We start from the raw sequence: 22815 nt of genomic DNA on the forward strand, positions 1-22815 counted from the left end.
AAATAGTCAGTACATATATGTGGAAAGCTCAAATAATTCATAATCAATACAAAATAGAAAATCTTGATATTACTAACACCAACATAATTCATAGTTAAAGTTGAAACATGAAAGGCAACAATTGTTATGCAATTCTCGATCATTGAGAGAATAATTGATATTAATAATGATATTTACATCAACACCAATATGAGTATTGGAGACCTAAATGGATAATGTGTTCTCAAATGATGGGAAAAATGGAAGGGGGGGGATGGGGGGGGACGGGGAGGGGGGGGTGGAGGGGAGGGGTTGGGGAGGAAAAGGGAGAAGGGGGGGGAGGGAGAGGGAGGGGGGGAGGGGGGATTGTGGGGAAAACATGGTAGGAGAGTTGGAACACGACTTGCTTATATGATCCAGAGTATATATTAAATAATGTATACAGTATTATCATGTGACAATCAGATTAGATCATATAGTGAACATGTTATGTCAATAAAATAAAATGAATATTCATAATTCTTAAGTCATTAACCTGAATCCAAGGTATTTTTAACACATCAAGGGAGAGAGATATATATAGTGGAACTGAAAGGTACACAAAAGGACAACCGATTAATCATTCAATTTGTTACCTATACATGTCATGTATACATATAGTACACACATGGTAATTGCTGTTACAGATTGGTGTGTATATGAACAAGCTACATGGGTCAACAACACAGGTAAGAGCATGTGTAGGAACATATACAGGAATATATAAGTATATAAGTATATCGGGATTCCCAATGGCAAGACCACTCCATGTTTAGGTTTATTTGGGATTTTCTACAATTTTTAACAGTTTTTTACAGAAAGTGTTTTATCTCCCAGTCCACATTGATACCTCGAGGTGTCATGGTAACCAACGTGAAGATCCAAAACATTTCCTTTTGATTCAGAATCCTCTGGCGATCTCCACGTCGGACTGGGAGTGGAGTGTGTTCTAAACCACTAAAGGTTAGATGGTTTAAATTACCTTTAGGGCATTCCATAAAGTGTCGTGCCACCGGGAACCTCTGATCTTTGTTCTTGATACTTCTAATATGCTCCATTATTCGAAGCTTTAATGGACGTATTGTACGCCCTATGTAGCTCATACCACAGCCACATGTTAGAATATATACCACATAGTTGGTATTGCATGTGATAAAACTCCTCAATCTGATCTTGTTTCTGTTTACCTTTGAATGTATTGCTTTGATCGAAATACCGTTACATATGTATCCATCACAGTAATTTGATAGCCCATAAGAAAACAATAACATTGATAAATGTGTTTACTTATTTAAAGTTTAAAGCAAAGAAACAGTATAGCGCTTGTGTGACAAAGGTAAATAAATGCTATCATCGGACATTTAATGAAGCAGTTTATTGCTGCGCCTGAGAAATGAGCTAAAATCTTGATGCGTGTTCCTTGCTCAGCGGCAAATGTTTTGTGTCAACTTAGTGATCTTCAGCCAGGGAACAGACAGAACTTCAAATGTACATCTCTTTATCTAAAGAAACACAGAAATATGAACATTCTTATTTACTATTGATCGTACTTTGTTAAAAACCAAAAGATCGATGCAGCCTATTGGAAAGCATTTTGCATAGTTTCAAATAAACCATGAAATGTAGGAGGGATTAAAAATGTATTTCTATGTTGCTCCATTGTATAAACTGCTTACATTCAATTGGCGTTTTTTATTAGGAATTATAAAATGTTTGGTCCGAAATAATAATTGTTTAGGCAATGTTTAAAACTTTGCTAAATATTTCAAATGGTAAAAGGTCACCAGTAGCGCAAGCATTAAGGGCCTTTGCTGCTGACAGGGAGGAACAACTGGAACTACCGGCCCTGACCAGGGGGCTGGGTATGCTGCCGGCGACCCTAATAGAGCCACCTAGGTGCCTGTCAGAGGAGGCCTGCTGGAAGCAGGTGGATGGGCCATAATTACACCCCCCCTCCCCCAATCCCCAAGGCTCAAAACTAGCTCCTCCCTGGCACATAACTATTCCACAAAGGCACATAATTAATCCCCCAAGGAACGTAACCAATCCCCCCTGAGACATAACTACTGCCCCCCCCCCCCCCGCCATACGTTCTCTCCCCCCTCAGGGTTTCCCAGTGTCCTAGGCCCCAAGATCTGTTGGAAGTCCTGTTGAGCACCATAATTACTCAGCAAAGCTAAGCTGTAAGACATGCTACAGCCCATACAATGCCTCATAGCTTTGCATCACTTAGTAAATATGCCCCTATCACCAGGATTCATCAAACATCAATGCAGAGTATTGCACCCTGACCTGGCATTAATTCCCATCTACTTGAATTGTATTAAACACTGGATTGGGGTTCATTTCCCCATATCTGAACTTGATAATTCTGCTCCTATGAGTACATAATTACACAAAATAAAGTTGAAGTAATAAACAGATCTTCCTCTACAGACACAAATGGTGATTGGGGCCATCAATGGGGCGTCGGAAAAATGCTACTTGACAAAAGCTTTTTTTTTCAAAGTCATCTGCAGTAAATTTGTAACAATGCATATTGGTTAATTGGCCAAACGATGTTTACTCCCCACCAGAATCAGCAGACTTTTATAGAATTTTTTTTTAGAAAATAATGGCTTATACAGGTATATAAAAGTAAACATCTTATTATCATAGAAGTGTTATGCCATTTCTATTACAATTCTACAAATAACTCACAGGGATGAGAAGGGGCAAAGTTATTTTATACATTGCTGCTAAGAGCCGTCAAATGATTGCAGTATCATCAGTACATTTAATAGCAATATGCAATGTTCTTAGTCTGATACATTAGCATTGGAAATACACTATCCCACATACAGATACATGTACTAAAGATAGATTTATTGTAAAAAGGTGAGTCTTACTCTTTTTGCACAACTCACCTAGATATTCACAGTGCTAAAAAATGTGTACTGCATTTTTTTACATTTATTAAATATGTTTCCTAAAAAACACATTCACAAAGCAGAAAGAGTGAGTTTAATATTTGTAACAGGACCTTACCTTCGACGTGTTTCCCTTATTTGGACAGTTTTCCATTGTGAATTTTGACTTTTTGCAGGAAGTGGTAACGATCTCAACTTTCATCAAATATTTCATACCAGCCACCACCTTCAACACAAAACAAAAAAGTTTTAGTGACAAAGCAGCCAAAACTGCATTGTGCCAATGATGATACAGTAGTAGTAATACTAATTACACTTTGGGTAAAGACAAAATATACATACATACAGTCATGTGAAAAAGAAAGTACACCCGCTTTGAATTCCATGGTTTTACATATCTGGATATAATAACAATCATCTGTTCCTTAGCAGGTCTAAAAATTTGGTAAATACAACCTCAGATGAACCACAACACATGCCATATTACACTGTGTCATGATTTATTTAACAAAAATAAAGCCAAAATAGAGAAGCTATGTGTGAAAAACTAAGTACACCCTTACTGTTTCCATAGGAATTAAGATGCTATGTAGCAGACAGGTGTTGCAAATCAAATGCCCTTGATTGATTGATCATCAGCAAGTGTGACCACCTCTATTAAAGCTGAAGTTTTAGCAGTTTGCTGGTCTGGAGCATTCAGGTGTGTGTTAACACAATGCCAAGGAGGAAAGACATCAGCAATGATCTTAGAGAAGCAATTGTTGCTGCCCATCAATCTGGGAAGGGTTATAAGGCCATTTCCAAACAATTTAAAGTCCATCATTCTACAGTGAGAAAGATTATTCAAAAGTGGAAAACATTCAAGACGATTGCCAATCTTCCCAAGAGAGGACATCCCAGCAAATTCACCCCAAGGTCAGACCGTGCAATGCTCAGAGAAATTGCAAAATACCCAAGAGTTACATCTGACTCTACAGGCCTCAGTTAGCATGTTAAATGTTAAAGTTCATGACAGTACAATTAGAAAAAGACTGAACAAGTACGGTTTGTTTGGAAGGGTTGCCAGGAGAAAGCCTATTCTCTCTAAAAAGAGCATGGCAGCATGGCTTAGATTTGCAAAGTTGCATCTGAACAAACCACAAGACTTCTGGAACAATGTCCTTTAGACAGACGAGACCAAAGTGGAGATGTTTGGCCATAATGCACAGCCCGACGTTTGGTGAAAACCAAACACAGCATATCAGCACAAACACCTCATACCAACTGAAGGAAACCTTTTCCTTGCCTAGACTTCAGAACTGAAAGGAACCTTTCTTCTGCCAAAAGAGCTGAAGGCCTTGTGACTGGATATACACATCTGCACCGTACAGCAGACTCCCCCAGGAAGCTTTTCACTCACTGACACTTGTTATCTCCGATTTTGATGATTTCACACGCCCGTAAAACGGAGGAAATTAAACGTAACGCAAGCCAGATTTCAAATTCCTTTGTCTTATTTATTAAGCATAGGGTTATTTTTATACAGGAAAACAGAGAAGTTTGATTAGAGGCGTAACATAGGTGTAACCTAGGTGTGGCTTGGGGGTAGGTTTGATTAGAGGCGTGATTTAGGGGCAGGATATATTAGTGGCATGATTTTGGGACATGTTTCTCCCAATACAGGCACTGTCTGAATACATAGCTTATTCATTGTCTGTTATCAAAAGAGACCTTGAATCTCTAGCAACTAAGTTATACGATTTTGCCTCTTTCAGAGAACCAGTCTATTGTATATTGACTAAAAGAGCAGGAAACTGACAATACAAAAAGTATCTTAGCAATATCCTGAGCAGGAGAAAGGAAATGTAATTTGGCAGAAACTGAGTACATTAGAAATTATATTTCATCAAAAGGCTGACTACAGAATCTTAACAGGTTAGGAAAAGACAAAATGGATGATGAAAACACAAGTGCAGAGTCTGGCATGACCTACTGGTCCTAACAATTCCCTAATTTTTGTTCTCTAAAGAACAAATACCCTTACTTGGTACTCCTCTCTATGACTTGAGCCTTGTAGTGACCAATAGAGTCATGTATATATATATATATATCATTAAATATTTCTACAGATTAGAAAAATGGCTTACGTCTCAATACGTCACATAATGTAAGGGTCAGCTATTTGTGAGAATTGGTGGGGGCTAATTTCTGCTAAGAGCGACTGTACAAACATTCATCTTGCACGCATCTTTCATACTGCATTTACTCAGAATGGCAAAATGGACCAAAACGGCTGCTATGGTCAAAATGGCTGATGGTTGACTCCCGGCCCTTGGTGACCTCCCACCTTCCTCATATCCAGTCTTCTCAGTCCCCCCATATCCTTAAGAGACAGTCTATTTAAAAGAACAGAACAGTTAACCATTTCATAGTCCTGCTGAACAAAGATGTCCAAGTTGTGCACAACTTCATTCCTTTCCTTTCCGGCCATTATATCAGCCCTGTTGATTTCTTCTTTGGTCTCTTCTTCTGGGGGACTTGCGACATCATCACCGCAAAGAGGCATAGCGTCGTTGGGGGTAGCAACGCACTTCTGGATCAGAGTTTTGCTGTACTTAACACATAGAGAGCAATGAGTAGGACAAACACACATACAAAAACATTCACTAACTTCGATCAAAGCAAATCAATCCAACCACCAAGTCCCAATGGTTCCTGAATCCTGGATAAATACACAACATTGCGCTTTAACTAGGGCGCATACATACCCCTCCCTTTGAGGCTAAAATATAGTCTAGATCTATTCCATTCTGCAGAGCCATTAATTTAAACTAAACCTATTCTTGGTTAAGTGAGTAAATGTCTGTGGTTGTATGATTGAGGATATCCCTGTAAACCTGTCATTCAGTAACCCAACTCCTACATTTGGGAATAAGTTCCCCGAAACTTGTTCTTCCCATAGATTACTTTTTAGCACTTGTGTATTGGGTGTCTCTCTTCTGTTTCCAACTCTACCTATGAGCAATTAACATAACCGTGTGTTTGACTGATAAAACATTCTCCCACTGGGATATCATTCTGCAGGGAGATTCTATTAATCTATAAATCCAAACAAAATAAACAGAGTTAAACAAATAATACCTTATACTATTTTTGTCATCCTTATGGGACGCCACTTACACAAACCCAATACATTGTAACTGAAAAACAATAAAAACCTGTAAGAATAAAAAGTTCAAAGTTCGGGTGTTGAGGCCTGGACTTTTTGCCTATGACCTTTCTCCCTTGATGATTAGTGGTCACAGAGTATTGTGTCCATCAAAACACTAATTTGCAGGCCCTACGTCTTTGTCTTTATTAGCTGTTTGTGCCGAGGCTGGCACTATTTTGACGTGCGTGATGTGAATCCATGATGATAATTAAGCAAACTTTTACTGCAATGCTGGTGATGAGTAGTATTTAAATGGCCTTTTCATCTGGGATGAAGAGCATGCTTGCGTAGAAAATGCTTGACCATTAACCAGTCTCGCGTAGGTGCACTTTCAGCTTTAACCTGTGCCTAGAGAGACTCAAAAAAATATATTAGTTGCATGCAATACTTATTAATTGTTTTATTACCAATAACATGGTCCTTAATTCGTTCCTTTGAACGACTGATGGTCATAACTCATCCCATAAGTGTCTCATAGGGAGAGAATTTATACCTAGAAATAAATTATTGTATTAATATGGTTACTACTGTCTTAGCATCCGCATATGAAAAGAGATATCTCCTACTAACGCTCCTCAAATTTTAAACTAAGCAACCAATGTGGACTTGACTTTGTTACAATCCAAGCTCCTAAAACTTGGTACCTCAGCCTGTGCCAAACCAATAGCTTCCATAATCAACTCTATCCTGTCTGCAGGCCATTTTCCTTAGACCTGTAAAACTGCCAGAGTTGTTCCAATCTTCAAAAATGGGGACAAAAACACTGTCTCAAACTACAGATCAATCTCCCTTCTCCTAATACACACTTGCTCTCATTTATACCTAATTGCCATTTGCCATTTCCTCTGATGCAAATGGTGTCAACCTTTTAGTCATTTAATACTAACTAACCTTAAAACTTGCCCCACAAATCAAGCATCCCAACAGCCTGCACTCATGGCTATTGTCCCACAGTCACTCTTGGCTTTCACCTCAAACACTCCACTGTAACTATTTTGTTAAAAATGTGAAATGCCTTGTATATAATGTATACCCTGCTCACTTATGCAACTGCACTTGCAACAATGCATCACCTGTCCTACTCTTTGTCCAGGACACACCCAAAAATGAATAAATGGTTACAAAATTATAAAGTTGGCAGATTTGATATATCCCTCAACATAGTGACGGCTTGCTACCTGCTTTGCTGTGACATCTGCAAAGGTATTATTATTTTTTTTACTAGGAGCCTGTCAGCCCTGTTAGTAGTATAGGCAGCAACCTTTATTACCCTTGGAGTTAACATTGCTTGAAATAAATTCTGAACCTGCTGTGAATTGTGTATTATTTACAAACATATCAAGCTCTGGAACCTCTATAGGGATCTCAAAGTGTCCTTCAATAACCTATGTATCTCCCCTCTTTTGTTCATATATTATCTATATACTTATGTGAACAAAGATGTAAATATAATTATGAAAACAGGTTGCTTGATATATAGCTAAATTAAACTGGTAAATACTGCTACGGCCCCTTTTATTCTCCAACATCACGGCATTTTTCCGGGATTTTTTTCCGAATGCTACGCACTTCACCGCGTTCATGCCGCATTCATGTTGCATTCACAGCCGCGGTTGATGCGCGGTTGATGCGCGGTTGTTGCGCGGTTGATGTGTTTATTGAGAATGGTTCGGATTTAATTGGTTGCAATTCTTCTCGTGTCCGCCAGATGGCAGATATTCATGAATTGTAATGCGCATGCGCTTCAGTAATGTGTCGACTTGCAGGTGTTTAGTTTAATACCACAGTGGTCTATTGTAAATTGGCCTTGGGACTGAAGGAAGAGGTTACAATAATGTATCAATTTAGGCTTCTCATATTAAATAAAGACAAGCACCGTTTCCGGTCTGGTTATTGTCCTGAGCTGAGCGTCCCTCCATGAGTGTACAAGTGCAGCCCGTGTTCCAAAAACCCAACAGAACGTACGCTTATTTAATATGGTCCGCGATTAATGCAACAGATGATAAGATGGCAACAGTTGTTCAAATTTATCAGTATTTTATCAAAAACTATGACTTTTACAAATTTTCCCCAGCTCCCCATGTGTGGAAGTGTGCAAAAATGAAAAAGTTATGTAGCGATCCATGTTTTTTTTGTATTGATCCCGAATTTATTGGAGCGTATTGGTGTGAAAAAAACCATGGTGTAGTATATTAAAATAATTATTTATAATGTGAGGGTGAGTATTGCACGTACATCAAAAAAAAGGGTTAATAGCAAGACATGTTAGGGACATGTTACCACTCGACAGGCACAGCAGGATGCAGACACCAATTATTAGACGTCCTCCCTCAAGATGCTGGTATCCGGATTCAGAATATGCAGCTCAGCGTTGGGGAACCTTCCCGCGTCTTCACGGAGCTCTCAGCAATTATTCTCAAGGGTTGATCGCCACGTTTCTTCCTGGTTAGTCCGCGTTGGAGTGTGACGTCATCCGGCAGCGTCTCTCGGCCGGTCGCGTCTTTGATGCGTCACTCCTTAGCGATAAGCAATCGAGCGGTATAGCAAGTCCCGGACAGGTCCCACAATGAAACAGATGTTCAAGTATAAAGCCGCAATGGGGATATGAGTAAAAAATGAAGTAACGCGCCCTCTCCTACGTGTTTCGTACTTCCGTACTTCGCCAGGGAACGATTCCCTGACGAAGTACGGAAGTACGAAACGCGTAGGAGAGGGTGCGTTCCTTCATTTTTTACTCATATCCCTGGCAGCACAAAACCCCACCTATCAGGTTGTATTGTATAACTCATTTCTAAGTCACTATTTATATCACAGACCACATATGAGCGCAAGTCTTTTCTGTTTTCACTTTTAGCGTATTGGTGTGTATCACCGGGTTTTTCCTGTATCTATGATCATGCAGACGGCAAAAGGCGTGTTAAAACCAACTAAGAAACGACAGTCGCTGGCAAGCAATGCACAGCACCAGCACCGGCTTCCAATAACGGTCCGACCATCAGTGACAACCCTTGCTGTCTGTCCACGCACGGATACCTGTAGCCTGAGCCGGATTTCGCTTATAGTTTCGAGCAAGCTTGCATGTACCTAAGCGATTTCCAGCCTCATCAACTGACTACAGGTGTAGTAGTCCCTCTGTCACCTGTCAACAACGTGTATGATCAAGAATATGGGGCTGGCAGTGGTCCGGCACCAGCTGATTGGAAATTCTATGGTGAGTAATGTTGCCATATTTTATTCTGTTTTTTTTATTTTGAAAATATCAATATCAGTGCGATTCAAAAGTCAAGCGATTCTCCTGTAAGCAATATCATTGGCTGAGCGGCTTCTACAGTAGATACTGCACAATTGGTGAAAAGCAAGGCGCATGCGCATTGGAACCTTCTTGAAACGCATATGCGTGTCATCACATCGACGGTAGGCGCATGCGCATGTGAACAGGAGACGCCACCCGAGAAAATTATTGGTGGGACTGACTGGGAACTTCTTTAGGGGACTGACCATTACAGTAAAACATATATTTTTTTTTTCCTCAGAAAAGAAAACTTTGTCATCTTATGTGGAAAACGGCAAATGGAGGGATTTCGATGGATAATATCGCTTTGTGTAACAATGCCTGCACATTGCAGAATCGGATTTAAAAAACCACGTACCGGAGTCTACAGTTTAGTGGCCGTTGTTATTGATTATGATAGAATACCTGAAACAGTATGCCGATGTTTTCAGACCGTATACAATACTTTTTTTATATATACTGTATAATTAACCCGAAAAAATTAAAACTATGCATTTATTCTACATGTATTCCAGTACATATGTGTATTCTATACCCATACAGCATGTATTGCTTTAATACTCTTGTGTTGCACAGTACTGAGCATGCCTACAGTATACAGTACAGTATGCCTGGACAGTACTGTACATTCTAGAAACACTGTATTTTGTTACAGTATAAAAGGAGACAATGGAACAATTTAAAACAAATCAAAATTTTCTTTTATTGGTGGAGTAAGTACAAAAACATTTATTTACAAATAGTGTACAATGCAAAAACATTTTAAGTGCACAGCATTTCAAAACATCAACAGGTGTATGGTTTACTGCTAGTGAAAACATTTATGTACAGAAAGTCAAGACATTTACAGTCAGTCAGTATGGTTTTCAGTCATGTTGTTATTCAAAAAAAAATTATTTATTCCTAAATATACAAAACGCAACATCTCCTTTATTAAAGAACAGCAAGTCAAAAAAATTACAGTAGGATGGTGTGCAGAACAGTCAGTCGGGCCTGCACAACTCCACTCCTCGAGGGCCGCAAACAGGCCCGGTTTTTAGGATAACCTTGAAAAAAGGGCCTGTTTGCGGCCCTCGGGTACTGGAATTGTGCATGTCCTGTATGTACAGTAAGTTAAAACATTTCTTTATCAATACAAGTTAAAACACACAACATCTCCTTTATTTAAGTACATAACATATACATTACATCACAACAGTATGGTGTTACCTGTATTAAAAAAAATTCTTTATTCATAAAATATACAAAACGCAACATCTCCTTTATTAAAGAACAGCAAGTCAAAACATTTACAGTAGGATGGTGTGCAGAACAGTCAGTCAGGCCTGCACAACTCCAGTCCTCGAGGGCCGCAAACAGGCCCAGTTTTCAGGATAACCTTGAAAACCGGGCCTGTTTGTTTGCGGCCCTCGGGGACTGGAACAAAACATTTACAAAAAATAAACAACAGTTGGACACTCACGCAAATGCGTACCCCACCAGATTGTCCTTCCAGGGCCGATGCCTTGTATGGCGCAAAATGCCATTAATGCAGTCTCGAACGCCTTTCATTAAAGGATCTGTAATTGAAAAAAAGCCCCGCAATTCCTCCAGAATAGTCTTTCCTAAATTGTCAGGAAGCGCCTTTTTTTCGCGATTTCCTTCGCAGTTCACTTTGAACGGCCACTCGCAGTTAACCAAGTAGGACACGTGATGCTTAAAAATTAACAAGGCATACTTGTGGGGAACACCAGCACTCATCACCCTATACTTCTCCCTGAGTGCCAGTGGCAGATCACGCAGGATGATGTCGGGCACCGTATCGATGCAAGCGATTGTAGGTTGGGTTCTGGAAGTGGGTGTTCTTCTGTGAGTGGGTGTGCTTGTGGCGGCGGGAGAGGGTAGGTTGTCTGGGAGGAAGCTTTCCTCCTGTCTTGGTCGCCGTGTTGTCTCCTGGCGTGGTCTTGACGGGGTTGTCATGTTATCCTCCTCCTCAACGGCATACATGTACACAAAATCGTCTGGTTCGCTTGCTGATGGAAGGTGGTCGAAGGTCCCTTTCATCACATCCATGCCACCCGCCTGCTCCGGCGTCGGGAATACAGGGACATGAACACCGAGCAAATTATGTATCCCTGCTATGTCAGTCTCTATCTTCACCATCCGTCGATCCATCTTCTCCATCCGTTGATCCATCTTCTGCATCCGTTGATCCATATTTAGCATGGTCTCCAGAAGCAGATCTATCTTTGCCAGCACAATAGAGTCCCCAGGGATATCCACACTTATCCCATTCAGCATCTGGTCTAACGAGCTGGTTCTTGTGCATGGCGTGCTGTGGACATCTGGGTGGATGGGTGCTACGGAGAATATCTTTACGTTTAAATCTGCTACTCTCCCTAGGCAGCACGCACTTACCACCAAGGGGTGTGAGCAAGGTCTCTCTACACAGTATTTTTTATATTAATAGAACAATATATTGTGTAGATCTACTGTATCTACTTTTATAGTTATTTTGGTATATTTATATAACAACAGTATATATATTGTTTATATTGATGCATATTAATAGAACAATATATTGTGTAGATCTTCTGTATCTACTTTTATAGTTATTTCGGTATATTTATATAACAAAGTATATATATTGTTTATATTGCTGCATATTATTAGATGTAAACGTAAAGGTGTACCTAGAGGAGGTGCAGAAGATCCCTGATGTAGGCGCACTGCAGACCTTTATGTAATAATATGGTCAGAGGTGAAAAAAATGTATATATAAAAACAGTTTATTGATTCAATTGTACTTAAAAACGATGTACACCCTCTAATAGGGTAGACGTCTAATAGCTAAAGTTACTCAGTATCAATGTTCACTGTATAAATGTTCTGTATATCTAGTAGCCAGGTAGTGCTGTTTAATGGAGATGTAAGTCTCCTATGGAGGTATCATGAGAACAGTGTGTACCAGAGAAATTCACAAAGTATATAATGAATCCTATGTAGGTGTGCCCATCTTCGTGTTAAGTGCTTTAAAGGATAATATACCTATGTAATGACAGAGGTGGATCTCTTGGTGAGTATACTGTGATGAACGTGTGTTCAAAAACTGTGTAAGTATACTAAATTCAGGATGTAAGCAATACTTAGGGATGTTTTCCTGAACAGAGGTTGAAATCGTGGGGGGCTGTTAGCTGTGCATCTTCCGTGGTAGGTAAAGAGTACACATTTAGAAACACCTGTATAGGGGTTCAATGCCCTTTGCCTAGAATGAGGCAGATCTGTTGCCCGCTACAAATATACTGATAAAATCTATAAGATTGCCAACAGAGTACACCTGATTGTGAAGCTCTGGACAAGTGATGTCAATTTTAATTGTAATTATACAGCTTCAAAACGTAAGCAATACGTGATGGCGTTTTTCCTGCACTGTAGTAGGTGATATACACGGCAGGATATTCACTGCGCATGCTCATTAATAGATAATAGATATAGTGAAGATCTGTTGCTGAAACCCGATGAGTGGAACTTCAAACGGGCAGGTCTGCTGCCTGCTGCAAAAGTAGTGAGTTTTCACGTGGCCATATGCATACATATGGTGTTAGTATATCAGGTATGTACAAGTAATATCAAGCGCGATACAAGACGTGTTCGTGAGACTGAGTATTATATTATTATTATTTCCAGAGAGAGCAGCACTAGCCATCTGGTTACAAAGTATTTAACAGTAGTCACAATATACAGTAGTTCAAGTATAGAGTAGTTTGACAGTACTACACAGCACACAATGCCATAATACAGTATGCACATAACTGCACTAATTTTTTGTTTTCTTGTCTTTTCAGAAAAAAGGATGGCCTGGGAGAGGGGGGGGTATCGTGTAAAGTCTGTTAACTGTTTGTACAGTTAAGTGTACAGTATCTAAAATGCAGTCATGATGTACACAAAACCTCTCCTCTCTCAATGAACTACAGTACTGTACACAGAATGAGGAAGAAGATAAAGACGGAAAAAAATATATTACTATACAGTATATACATATTATTATATATTATATATGATATATTATTAATTAATATTATTATCAATGTGTATTATTCATGATTATCCACCGGCCCTCAATTTCCATCTGTCAGAAGAACTTAATAAAGACTGCATTATGTATTATTAATGATTATTTTTATATTTGTTTTTTTTTGTTCCTGATAAAATAAAATAAATATTTATTTACATTCTTGATAATCATAATCATTGACATCAACCCCCACCCACACCTACAGTACACCAAAGAAAAAGAATGAATGACAAAACAACATGAATCAGTTAATGTTTTTTTAACTCTCAATTCACACAGTGCTGTGCAAATCAGATTTACATTTCAAATTCGAGAAGCGATTTTCCAAAGCATTACCGTAAACAAAGCCTCAAAGGGTTTGGGGGGGGGGGGGGGTTGGTGAGTCATGCGCAGTAATCAGATAGCTCCCATCTCAAAGAGGATTACACGCAGGCGCAGTGAGGTGACGCTCGGCTAGGGACGGATTAAAAACACAATGAAAAGCTTCAGAAAATGAATGACTCTGTAGAGGTGTCTGTCGATAAAAGTTTCAAATCCTTCAGTGAGCCTTGTGTGTGTGCGTGGGGAAGGGGGGCACAGGGTATAGCTGCAGGAAGGATTACTTGTACTGCAGTTCAAAGAAATGACATAATTTCAAAAATCAGGTCATCATAATAATGTAACGGATCCGCACCTTAGTTTACTGTTTGCCTTGCCTTACAGACATGTGCAGCCCTGGAACACTGCTCCTGATATTTACTGCAGCTCCACCCTGGGTTCACTCATTAAAGCAATGCTGTCACACGCCACTTCTGCTATTGGTTCACTGACCTTTAATGACAGCCTTCCCACAATGCTTCCCTGCCGAGCATAATCCTTCGTGGATGTCACAAGTGTTCTGCCACAAGCCCTAGGCTTGGCTCTGTTGTGTACTAATCTCTCTAGTTCTATTCCCTAGTTCACGCAGAGGTCTGTTCCTGTCTCCTGTGCTGAAGCGGAGTACTCTCCATGTTGACTTCAGCTCCCTGTTTCCTGAGGCCTGCTGTGCTTCCATATTAGAGACCTATCTACTTGTTCCTGAGGCCTGCTGCTAGTTACACGCAGAGGCCTGTTCCTGACTCCTGTGCTGAAGCGAGTACTCTCCATGTTGACTTCAGTTCCCTGTTTCCTGAGGCCTGCTGTGCTTCCATAGCAGAAGCCTATCTACTGTTCCTGAGGCCTGCTGCTAGTCTCACACAGAGGCCTGTTCCTGACTCCTGTGCTGAAGCGGAGGACTCCAGTGTGTACTTCAGCTCCCTGTTTCCTGAGGCCTGCTGTCCTTCCATAGCAGAGGCCTGTCTACCGGTTCCTGGGGCCCGCTGCTCTCTCTCCATTGCAGAGGCCGTGTCCAGGTTCCTGTGCTGAAGCGGAGCCCTCCAGTGTATACTTCAGCTCCCTGTTTCCTGTGGTCTGCTGCCCTACCCTTAGCAGAGGCCAGTCTATGAGTACTGAGGTCTCTATAGTTCTCTCTCTCCTTGCACAGGCCCGCTCTGGGCTCTTGCGCTGAGGCACTGGTTTACCGGTGCTGCCAGGCGGTGTGCCCACTCCGGTCTGCCTATCCCTTCCTGAGACCGGTACCATGGGCCATGGTTGCGCGCAGAACCCGCTTCCGCGTCCAGGCTCGTAAGCTGAAGTTGGGAAATCCTGACTACCTGTTGCCGAAACTCCGCTTGGATAACGTTTACCCTGATCTCTCCAGTCTTGACCATGGCTTGTCCACTGATGTTGCTACCTTCTCCAGTTCCGACCCTGCTACGTACGACTACGAACTGCGCAATCCGGATCAGCCTGCGTGGTCTAAGGTCGGTGCTTATACAACCCCACCTCAACCACCCGGTCTGACCCAGGTTTGCGGCGAACACAACCGTGACAGTATGCTTGGCTCCACAAACTCGGACCGCCCTGTGGTGCGGGTTGGTATGTTTCTCTCTGAACTCCTGTCCCGGTCTGCCGACCAGTCCCAGTTGGAAAACCAGTATCTGTGCGAAATACTACCTCGGATTGAAGTTCTATATATGTATAAAGGTTTAACCCCTTTGCAAAACAGATGCCGTTATTATCTCATTAGTAAGGCTATTTGCCTCAAGGACTTAAAACAGTCGCTGGTCGCTTGTGTTCGCTCCCCTGGTTCCTCTTTAACCTGGGATAATGTGAACCCTATGTAACTGGCCGACGCCCAAGATGCACTCTATGCCCTGGCCTTATCACTGGACATTCTCATAGTACGAGAGGACCCTCTCTTCATGTTGGCTCGCGCACAAAACACACTTTGTGTACTTTCCCTGACTTTGGACATTTGCATAAAGGAACAGGACCCTCTCCTCGCCAGCTACGCTGCCGCTTGGCAGTCCCCCTGTGCTGCCAGTCCTGTCGCTAAACCTGGTGACGTATCTCCCTCTCCAGGAAATGACCAAACTGTCACTGCCCTCTAACGTAGAATCTGCCACGGTCCCTAGCCCTGATTGTTCGCCCGGTTACTCTGACCCCAATGATATGTCTACGTTAACCCCTGCCGATCAGCCCTGTGAGGTTCCCCTGGAGTATACGTATATTTCTCTAGCCAACACTAAGGCTCTAGTATCCAAGAACGAATCCCTTTTTCCCTCTATTTCTAGCTCAGAATCCCTAAATTCTGTACTTGAGCTTAGTCCTGTCTTAACCCCTGCTAGTCAGGCCTATGAGTTTCCCACTGTAAATCCCTGTATTTCTCAGGTCTGTGTGTCTCTCTCACAGTGTAAGCTCTCTTTACTCTCTCTTTCTAACTCTGAATCTCCCATTCCAGCCCTTGAGGTTTTTCCTGCTTTAACCCCTGCTAGGCAGTCCTGCGTGCTCTCCCTGTCAGAGAAAGAATCCCTTCTACTTCCACGTTCTAAGCTTGATTTTCTAAGTTCTGTTCCCAGGGTTTTTCCAGTATTAACCCCTGTGGGGCAGCTCTATGAGTCTCCTCTGGTAAGTCCCTGTTCTTTGCCAGCAAGGTCACGTCCCTAGCTCCAGTGGAGGAATCCCTTGTGTCCCCAATTACAGAGGAAATACTCTCTATTTTTTATTCTCAGGTACTATCTGCATTAACCCCTGTAAATTCTTGCTGCCTCCAAGCTAATGCCTCCGTTTTAGCCTCAGAGAATGAGTCCCCAAGTCCGACAGCAGAGGTTGCATTGAATGACTCCCCTAACGTTGCAGAGTCCTTAGATATTCTTTGCTATAAACCCCCTGCTTCAGCTCAAGTTTCAGCTGCTGTGCCCACTGAAACTTCGGCTAAAGTTCTGTTTCCAGTTAAATGTATTCTGGTACCAGGTTTTTCCCTAAGCTTGGTCGCAGAGTTCCCACTTCTGGGTATTTCGCTGAACCAGTCTGTCACCCAGACAACGGTGATCCCTGCTTCAGCGCATAGTCCCCACCTCGTGGAATCTGCAGTCATTTCTGGTTTCCCAGACACTCCTTACCAAATACCCACTTCAGAGACCAGTACAGTTGTGATTACCCCCCTTGTACTCTCTGTGTTCTCCTTTTCTCAAAGCTTAGGGTTAAAAGCATACAGTGGTCATTTTGCCCCTCCTGGGGTTCATGTTGTGTTTCCAGGAATGTTTGCTGACACTGATTTCACTCAAAAGTGACGCTTTTTCATATGTGCTTGCTAGAAGCCTGTACACAGTCTCCCCTCTCTCTCTAAAATTTGCCTTGTCCGTCCCGCTACTCTGAGAGGTAAAAACCTTCCTTCAGATTTAGAATCTCTTCCTATAGAGGCCGTTCTTGCTTTTGGTTCCCCTAATTTCTCTGCCCATGCAACCCCTCCAGGGATCAGCATACAGTATCTGTTGTTACTCCCTTAGTACAGTCTGAGACCACAATGCCTATATTACTAGTCCTGGTGTTTAAATCTGAGCTATTTAGTTTTCCTGCCCTTGCTAAACCTCAGTCCCTCAGCACTGCATCAAAATATGCCCAAGCAACCGTTGGGTTACTCGGGGTAAAAATTAAAACTCCTGTCTTAAAGGGTACTTTCTCACACATGTCCAGCAAACCTAGAACCTCAGTGATTGATTCTAAGTCACTTATCACTGTATCTGATTTTCTCACTAGTCAAACCCAGACACCCTCACCACTGGCTAGGAGTACGGTTATCAGATTTTTTGCACTAGTAAACACGCCTATTTATGTTTTTGTCATGACAAGTACCCCTGTTTTTAGGGCCCTTGCAGTTTTGGATAAGACACCTTTTACTTCTAAGGTTTCTGCTATTAAGAGTTTCCATGGTTCCAACTTGCCGCTTGTTTTCTCTTTAACTCCCATCATTACTCCCCCATTATCCGTCACTGACTCTTAGGCACCAGCTCTTGACGCTAGTTCTCCTAGCAGTACCCCTGCATTGCTAAATGTTTCTGTTATGGATTCCGAGCCTCCAGCTCCGGAGTCGATTCCTCTACTTGCTGCTGCTTTTGTAGTCTCTCAGGTCCCTGTCACTGAAGTACAGACTTCAGCTTCTGATGCTAGCTCCCCTCCCTCCGCTACCCTTGCACTGCCTGGTTCTCAAGTTCCTGATATTAAAGCCCCAAAGCCTATTCCTAATCCCCAGACAATACTATCTCCCACAGAGGGTTCAACAGTATTTGGGAGCTCCACTGCTGATTGCTTCTCTGCCTCTGTGAAACCATGGTTTTCTCCCTCGGAACCTTCTGTTGCCCCTGTTAATTCCTCTGTGTTGGAAATACTCTGTACGTATCCCAAGATTTCGGTCTCTATGCCTGGTTTACTGCTTGCCTTGTCACCTTCCATACCAATACCTGGAAATGCTCCCACCCACCCTATACCCTCGCTGACCATTACCTAGGAGACCTCTGGAGGAGAAAACCCTCTCAAATTCCTACATGCAGAGGTCAGCCAAGACTTTGTCTGTCCCGAAGGTCTCCCTAGTATGTTCGATCAACTATCGATGCCGCTTACCCTGAACTCTGGTCCCATTACTAAAGACTGGGTTCCCAGTGGGGGTTCTTCTGCCGTTTCTGCTCTGGAAACCCCTGGTTCTTCACAGCCCTGGATTCCCAAGCCATTTCGCGTTGCGAGCCATGTATCAATGTTGTCTCTACCACCACTCTCATATCCTAGAACAGTACTCACAAGGAACTGCTCGTTTACGGATCCCCTTTCCACCTAAAAAACTTTAGGAACAACTTAATGTCCCCGAAACCCATGGATGGCCCTGTTTGGCCACAGTTTTCACTGGGGGGTGGGGGTACGCAAAGGAGTGCTCAGGAGTCTCTGGACCATGACTCTACTCCCAATTCTAGACAGTTCAGTAACATTTCCAGGTCCCCCAACTCTATGAGTGGTCTTATTCGCCCGGAGGTCTCACGTGAAGGGGGGGGCTACTGTAACGGATCCGCACCTTAGTTTACTGTTTGCCTTGCCATACAGACCTGTGCAGCCCTGGAACACTGCTGCTGATATTTACTGCAGCTCCACCCTGGGTTCACTCATTAAAGCAATGCTGTCACACGCCCCTTCTGCTATTGGTTCATTGACCTTTAAAGACAGCCTTCCCACAATGCTTCCCTGCCGAGCATAATCCTTCGTGGATGTCACAAGTGTTCTGCCACAAGCCCTAGGCTTGGCTCTGTTGTGTACTAATCTCTCTAGTTCTATTCCCTAGTTCACGCAGAGGTCTGTTCCTGTCTCCTGTGCCCAAGTGGAGTACTCTCCATGTTGACTTCAGCTCCCTGTTTCCTGAGGCTGTCAAGCAGGAATGTGATTGAAACCAGATAGACAAACATTCAAAGGAATTGTGTGGGAGAGATGTGCTGCACTCTAGAGAAGATAAGAAGTTGAAATACCCTGCAGTGCAGTAAATTATCCTGTGTGTGCAGGGGCGAGCGAGGGGAGAGCGCTGTATATGCCGAAATGTGACACTATTACAGTACTGTACACGCCTATGCGTTTAAACAATTTTCAAATGAGACATACAGTACTGCACTGCAAATGCATGTATACAGTAAATATGCAAATTTACAATTACTGCGCACGCACATGCAGACTGTGTACTGACGTAGGTTGAACTGCTAAAGTATTAGACTTCCAAGACATCAGCTCGCGAACGCCCCCCTGAGTTTTTTTATGGTATTGCAGTATTACAGCCTCTATAATAAAATGCTAATATCACGAGCGCTAAAATAACGCAATTCACTCCGGACCCAAAAAAAAGCGAATCTACACGCGATTATATGAGCGCTGCGGATCCGGCCGCATTAGGATAAAGTCGGCCGCCACTGTAGATTTGTATGTGTAGCGACTATAAAAATATTTACTGCTTGTGTTAAAAGATAAAGCCTGCAGTAGGTATTTTAACAACTGTGGCATTATTAATAGTAAACCTGTAAATATAAGAAAAATCCTGAAATCCTGAGCAGGAGGTTTCCTTTTAAAATAGACAAATAATTTTGTATAAGACTCCATACTAATTTCTTGTAACTCCTTGCGAAGTGCCGAGCACACGACCAGCTTTAACTTTTAAAGACACTGACTTAAAAAAAAATAATAATTTTCAAAGCGCTCTTTTTCTGGGCAAACAGCCAGTTTGTACCAGGCATTTCGCCAAAAACCTTGAATTACGGATTGAAGATAACGGGTTTCGCTGTTTTATACATATTAACTGCTGGATTAATCCCTCGCGCAGGGGATTGGAACATTAGTTTAATGTTAAATATGAAGCTTTCTACACAGTCCTAAAACTGCATTTTGTATGGCCTTTCAAAAATTAAATAACGGGAATATTTCAAATTACTTATAAACACCAAATCTATGCCAACAAGAGCATGCAACATTCTTCCACTCATTCCCCTGAATGCCTTCTGAAAGAAATCTCATATTCCTGCAAACTTCCATCAATACAAATTTATGCCGTTTCAACTCTGCCCTCTCTTAAACGAAACAAAATCTCTTCAAACATGCAACAGTTATACCAGTTATACCATGACTCAAAAACAGCAAGCTTGACCCTACCTGTCTTGTATGGCTTCTACACTGCTTATTTAACGGAGACAATTCTCATTAAAATAACTGATGACCTACATGCTGCTAAAGACAGATATCATTACACTCTGCTCATATTACTCAACCTCTCTGCAGCATTTGCCACCATGGACACCCTCCTTTGAAGCGCTATGCACATTAATGGTGTTATATACATATATAATACAATATATAATTCAAACAGTGTTTGTGAGCTTTTACCAGCATTTTTAAACAAAAACATTCCCAAACATAATTTAATCCTGTAGAAATAAAATTGAAATGTGTTATCTTACTGGTTACACACAATACAGGACACGCAACACAAAAACGTCTCTCATACACAGTCAGCAACTTCACAGAAATAACAAACAGATGAGAAAACAGTTCTACATTACCTTGTTCTCATAAATAAACTGCTTAAGCACAGAACTAGTTAATTTTAATGTGAATGCTTCACATTCTTTAAACTGTAAGGGAGAGGCTGTGCCCCTCCTTTCGTTATGATAGAAATACCGCAAACAAAAAGAATGTGTCCGGTTTAAAAAGTATCCGCCTGGCCAGGACGAATAAACCTTTCAAACTATAACCAGGGACAGAGCTTAATATATTCGTTCCTTTCCGCTGTGATGTATTTCTATAAATTGGTGTACACCTTTTAAAAACTTTTAAAATTTAGATCTCATCATGAGCAACTAATATTCATATTTTTGTTGTAAATATCTGCAAATTCATGGATTGCGACCTATGCACATATGATAATCACCATGACCCACAGTATCTTTCACACAAGAAATCATTGAGGAAAAAATTCATCAGGGTTACAAACAAACTCTTTTACATAAGGTAGCGTGTTTTTTTTTTTTTTTTTTTTTACAGAGACTTGCACACTGAGCCCCCACGGGCGAAGCAGCAGTTCCTTGCTTCTGACTCTGATAGTGGCACTCTCTCTGCCAATGACTAAAATCACCACAATTAAAACAGACACCATTATTCTGAGCTATTCTTCCTGATTAATTTCTGGGACCAGCATAAAATCTCCATCTATCCTGCCTTGTCAAAATACATTGCATTATTCTCTTGCCGAGAACAACCTGCTGCATAATTTACAAACGGGTCACAATAATAATCACCAGCCTTCTGAGCAACAAATTCTTCAGGAGTCTGACTAGGTTTACACTTTCATTTAAAAATGTACATTCCTAGGCTTCCTTCCAAAGTCCTTCTTACTCATGTACACCCATAGTTGCGTATAGGAAACAGCTAATTTATGACAAATAATTGCAGATAAATAATAATACAATTCTTATACTTTACACAATATACAATGGTCGTTCACCTAGATCAGAGATAACAGTCCAGTCGTGCACAAAATTTACTGGACTCTAACCAAAAATGTTTTCAAGGGACTCTAACCCAATCCACAGTTACAATTTAGGTACTGAATTCCCAGAGGGGGGGTGAGACAATGTAAAAATCACATATACTCACTTGCCGCCTTTGTGAATCCCCACTTCTAGACGCCAAAATTGATGGAAACCTTTTCCTTGCCTAGGCTTCAGAACTGAAAGGAAAATTTCCTCTGCCAAAAGAGCTGAAGGCCTTGTGACTGGATATACACATCTGCCATGCACCAGACTCCCCCAGGAAGCTTTTCATGCACTGACACTTGTTATCTCCGATTTTCATGATTTCACGGGCCTGGAAAACGAAGGAAATTAAACGTAACGCAAGCCAGATTTCAAATGGTTTTTGAAGCAAAAAGTGGCACTGTGTGCTCATTTGCATGCCATTTCCCAGAATCCCTTGCTGCAGTGGAAGTGCTGTGTGCTGGGTGATAATGGTGAAAGGCGGGGTTGCAGACCTGCCTAAGACAGGCAAATGAGCATACAGTATATTTACATTTATTATATATATATATGTATGTGTGTGTGTGTGTGTGTGTGTGTGTGTGTGTGTGTGTGTGTGTGTGTGTGTGTGTGTGTGTGTGTGTGTGTGTGTGTGTGTGTGTGTGTGTGTGTGTGTATATATATATATATATATATATATATATATAGCTGAACCCTGTTATAAAGTGGTCCTCGGGTGCAACCCGATCCAACCGCGTTATAACCGAAGTCGCGCTAATTTGAAAAAAAATGGCTGCAGCATGCCCGATTTGAAGGAGGAGGGAGGAGACAGGAGTGAGGCGCCAGTAGTGGCACCGAGTAAACTCAGGCCGAGTGGTTCGCCTGCCTCTTCTGCGACTGTGAGCCCATTTGGTAATCGCAAGTGCGGGAGGACCAGATGTATCACCTGCAAGCATCTAGTGGTTAAGCATCAATTTCATTCA

At 41.7% G+C, this 22815-nt stretch overlaps 1 protein-coding gene across 1 annotated transcript in view; it reads right to left on the reverse strand.

Moving 5' to 3' along the window:
• Positions 1 to 353: 353 nt before the first annotated feature.
• LOC142491973 (cystatin-like) overlaps positions 354 to 22815 on the reverse strand; it is a 41120-nt gene continuing 18658 nt past the window's right edge. The window contains exons 2-3 of the mRNA XM_075594751.1: positions 3046 to 3153; positions 354 to 1520 (exon numbers count right to left, since the gene is read on the reverse strand). Of these exons, the coding sequence (XP_075450866.1) occupies positions 1443 to 1520; positions 3046 to 3153 (186 nt within the window). The 3' untranslated portion in view covers positions 354 to 1442. The remainder of the gene's footprint in view (positions 1521 to 3045; positions 3154 to 22815) is intronic.

The sequence above is a fragment of the Ascaphus truei genome, chromosome 4 (assembly GCF_040206685.1).
Source record: "Ascaphus truei isolate aAscTru1 chromosome 4, aAscTru1.hap1, whole genome shotgun sequence".
Taxonomy (NCBI): Eukaryota; Metazoa; Chordata; class Amphibia; order Anura; family Ascaphidae; genus Ascaphus; species Ascaphus truei.